Here is a 4,610-nt window from a genome sequence, read left to right as displayed (position 1 = left end):
AAGAAAACATGGAGTTGTTCCTTTGGCCACATACATGCGAATCTACAAGAAAGGTGATATTGTAGACATGGAGGGAATGGGTACTGTTCAAAAAGGCATGCCACACAAATGTTACCATGGCAAAACTGGAGGAGTCTACAGTGTTACCCAGCATGCTTTTGACATTGTTGTAAACAAACAAGTTAAGGGCAAGATTCTTGCCAAGAGGATTAATGTTCATATTGAGCATATTAAGCACTCTAAGAGCTGAGATAGCTTCCTGAAACGTGTGAAGGAAAATGATCAGAAAAAGAAGGAAGCCAAAGAGAAAGGTACCTGGGTTCAACTGAAGCGCCAGCCTGCTCCACCCAGAAAAGCCCTCTTTGTGAGAACCAATGGAAAGGAGCCTGAGCTCCTGGAACCCATTCCCTATGAATTCATGGCATAAAGCATATAACATAGCACACAGGAGTACCATTGGACCCATGCTTTTAGGTGCAAGAACCTATTTACTCTCCATGAGCTCATGGCATAATGAGTGTACAGCATAGCACACAGGATAACCAATTAGACCCCATGTAACAGTGATACAAGGTGCTGGAACCGATTTCCCATGAATTCAAAAGTCAGTGTTCTATCACATTCAAGGGCAAGATACCTTCCTGAGCTACTGGAGCCTCTTACCTATGAATTCATGGGATGGTAGTTAAAAACAAAAAACAATAGCCTAAAAATGTGTGTTGTTCGTTCACTACAAATGTAATTTTTTTTTTGCCGCAAAGAAATATTAAACCAAATTTTAATGTATCCTAAAAAAAAAAAAATTCCAATTTCTGTTTCTGCACTTTAATTTTCAGCTCGAAGACGTGATGTCCATTTGTCAAAAGAACAAGAAAGCCGCCTACCCTCTCATTGGCTGAAAAGTAAAGGGGCCCACACCACCATGGCAGATGCCCTCTGGCGCCTTCGGGATTTGATGCTCCGAGATACCCTCAACATTCGCCAAGCATACAACCTAGAAAACATTTAATCACATCATTGTTTCTTTTATAGAAGCATAAAGAATTGTGGAACAGTAGCCATTTTAGTTACTGGGGGTGGGGGGAAGGAACAAAGGATAATAATTTTTATTGCATTTTACTGTACATCACAAGGCCATTTTTATATAAGGACACTTTTAATAAGCTATTTCAATTTGTTTTTGTTATATTAAGTTGACTTTATCAAATACACAATGATTTTTTTGCATATGTTTCCTTCGTTTAAAACCAGTTTCATAATAGGTTGTATATGTAGACTTGGAGTTTTATCTTTTTACTTATTGCCATGGAACTGAAACCATCAAAGGTTTTATCTTGGCTTGGGGTTCTTTTTGTTTTGGGGGGTTTTGTTTTTATAAAAGAACAAAATGGAGAAAAAAAACACACCAGAGTTTACAGATTAGTTGATAATGAAATGTGAAGTTGTTCCTAGTTTACATCAGACAGGGGAGTGTACTTGTGTTCGTTTCACGTGCCTGAGTATCTTAAGCCACTTTCCACAAAAGCTGTTTCTTACAAGTGAAGTGATGTGCTTCTTTTGAAAGGTGGTTATTTAGGTTCAGATATTTGGCAGATATGGCACATTTGCTCTGTTAACTCAGAGGCTCATACAGAAATGTATAATCAGTGTTGTGCATCTGTCTGCAGCCAGTGTACTTCTTGGCCACTGAGAGGGAAAAGCTTTGTTTTTTCTTGTGCTGAGTTACTCATCTTTGGTGTCAGTGATTTTTCCAGACATGTGCACAACTTTGAATTATATTTAGTCCTAAAGGTAAGTTTAAGGGTACTTTTGATTTATTCATAATGAATTCACAATTTATGTCTATACGTGTTAGGTGATATAAAATTTTAAATGTTTCATTGAAAAACATTGAAGTTCATCTTGAAGAAAGCATTAAAGTTTGCATGGAGGTGATTTTTTTTAAACATAATACCTGACCTAGCTGAGGAAAGGAGTGTGTTAACTAGATAAGGGCTGCAGCAGAAACATAATTGTGAAAGGGTAGATTACTTGTATATCCAAATATGTTTAAGTATTCTTTATTTCCTTATTATCATCAGATGTGGCATTTTTGTCTTCTAAGTTTCAGGATTATAATTCTCTCTTTTTTTAATTAGTTTCTCCAATGAACTTGGATTTTCTTCTTTTTTCTTTTTTTATTAGAGGGTTATAATTCTCAATCAAAAATTTAATACTTTCTAAAATACTTTCTGAATTTAGCTTGTGCTTTTGAATTACAGAAGGGAAATTATAATTTAAGAAAATTCTCACTAGAAAGTCCATTACAGATCCCAAACACTTGAGTTTGGTGGCCCTCTCTTTCCTATAGGACCCTAGAATCAACATTTGGAGATGGTGTATGATACACAGTAAGAAGCAACAAACGTGGAACATTATTTCACTTGAGGGTATGTTTTTGAAATCTGCTTTATTGTAACAGAGGTGGTTGCCATTGTAGTGGAGCTTCCACTGCTGTCTGTAAGTTGAGAGAGTGACTCTCAGAGGATACTTTTTTCCTTTTAATCTGCTATGAATCAAAACCCAGATGTTTAATTACTGTACTTATTAAATCATGAGGGCAAGAGTGTAGATTGGGAAAAGGTCTCTTACAGCTAGATACTTTAAATACAGGAGGCCCTTGTAACTTAATTGCCTTTAGTCAACCACTGGATCTCAATTTTCATCAAGTATTTTAAATAATTTTGAATTTTAAAAAGTGTATCGCAATAGTATGTCAGTAACCTTATTGTTAAACTGAATCTGATGAATCTTCAGTTCCTGGTTATTTGGGCCATTGAATCATCATGGACTGTATAATGAAATCAGATTATTTTGTTCCTAGACATCCTTGAATTACACCAAAGAACCTGAAATTTAGTTTTGGTTAAATTATTTATTTATTTCATGCATTCATTTTATCTCCCTTTTTTAAGGTTTGGATGAGACTTCTTTGGGGAGCCTCTAAAAACTCTTCACTGTGGGTCAAGCGGGGTATCAGAAGCCAGAGCACTTCTCCAGGCTCCTTCCTAGTGTCTAGAGGTGCTATAGAAATCATAGATTCAACCAAGGGCTTCCCTAAAGCAGTACAGAGCTGGCCCAGGGTGCCACTACAAAGGCCCTAATTAAGTTTAAAAAAAAAAAAAAAGCCTATGTATTTATTTTAGAATCATGTCTGTCTATATATTAACTTGGAAAGTATCAGTTAATATTTAGAATAAAAGATCAGAGGTCAGCCATCTTTAAAAAATGAAAAAAAATCCTGACAAAAGAAAAGTATAAGTAAACTATGTATCTTTTCTTCATGAGTTATACGAACTATAGTAATGTGGTTTAGAAAGTATAATGGCCTAAATGTTTTCAAAATGTAAGTTCCTGTGGAGAATTGTTTATAAGGGGGTAAAACCTATAGGTTTAAAGTAGTATGTTTGTCAGCCAACTGATTTAAAAAAAAGGCTTTTGTTGATTTTTTTAACCCACCTTTGCCTTCCTATGAGGAAGAATTAAGGGGGGACACTTATTTGTGTAAAATCCCCAAATTGGTGTTAATGACTTTTCAGCTTGGACATCTTCAGAACTGATTAAAACTTGGTTTATTCTAATTTCTGTATCATATCATCATCTGAGGTTTAAGTGGTAACTAGTCTTATAACATGTATGTATCAGTTATGTTTGTTCATCTAAAGCTTTTTAATCCAAATAAAAATGGAGTTTGCAAAGTGATTTGGATTAACCAGGTTTGGTTGTTCTGTTAAAGTTGTGTCAGATGTTAGTTGCAAGCATATTTAACTCCTGCAAGCCCTGATTTCATGCTGATAAGGTTATGGCTGCCAATTTAAGAAAAGGAATCTCCTCAGGTAGAGATGAAAGTCAGTGTCCATACCCCTGGTTCAGGACTCAGGCTGCATTAACACAGATGCCAAATGTGGTCAGACTGCAGCCTAAAGTGCCCCACACCACATCACTCAGACTGGCAGTCAAGGAATTCCTAACGTGTCCTCAGGATGGGCAGAAATGTAGGTTGAAGCTAAAATTGGAGCAAGCACTGCATAGTGAGGGCAGAAGGTGAGGAAAGCATGTCCTCTATCATAAAGCAGTATAACCCACTTCAAATAGTTTATCTGTGGCCAGAAGAGACAGGTGGCCCAGATGTGTTTTTAACATGTTTATAAACTCTTAAAACATGACCACACTTTAAATAGAAAGTGTTGGCAAAATCAACCAACTGTTTTCCTCTAACATCACTTTGCAAATCCCTATGCCTCTGTTCTCTTGAAAATTTAAGACTGTACTGCCATCTATGCTCAGGATTACTTAGAACGAACATTGATCTGTAAACATCCCAGCTGAGCACTATGAGCAAACAAATATTGCTAAGTATTACTCATTTCTTTTTAGTTTGGAAGTATGCTAGGTCAGCTGAGTGAAAGTGCAAAACCAAACAAATTATTATAGACTATTCCTTTTCCCATTTGGGGTATTCGGTGCTATTTATGTCTTGTGGATTGCACATAAATGTGACAAGAATCCCCAAGTTTTTTTTTTTTTTTTGAGACAGAGCCTCAAGCTGTCCCCCTGGGTAGAGTGTTGTG

The 4,610-nt window shown here is 36.3% G+C and overlaps 1 protein-coding gene across 1 annotated transcript in view; it reads left to right on the top strand.

The window, feature by feature from the left end:
* Positions 1–3,751, top strand: part of PBRM1 (polybromo 1) — a 159,019-nt gene extending 155,268 nt beyond the window's left edge. Inside the window, exon 28 of the mRNA XM_023512991.1 lies at positions 837–3,751. Within this exon, the coding sequence (XP_023368759.1) occupies positions 837–1,009 (173 nt within the window). The 3' untranslated portion in view covers positions 1,010–3,751. The remainder of the gene's footprint in view (positions 1–836) is intronic.
* The last annotated feature ends 859 nt before the right edge of the window (positions 3,752–4,610 follow it).

The sequence above is a fragment of the Otolemur garnettii genome, unplaced genomic scaffold (genome assembly GCF_000181295.1).
Source record: "Otolemur garnettii isolate 467f Iridium unplaced genomic scaffold, OtoGar3 scaffold00032, whole genome shotgun sequence".
Taxonomy (NCBI): domain Eukaryota; kingdom Metazoa; phylum Chordata; class Mammalia; order Primates; family Galagidae; genus Otolemur; species Otolemur garnettii.
This window is presented reverse-complemented; position numbering and strand designations above follow the sequence as displayed.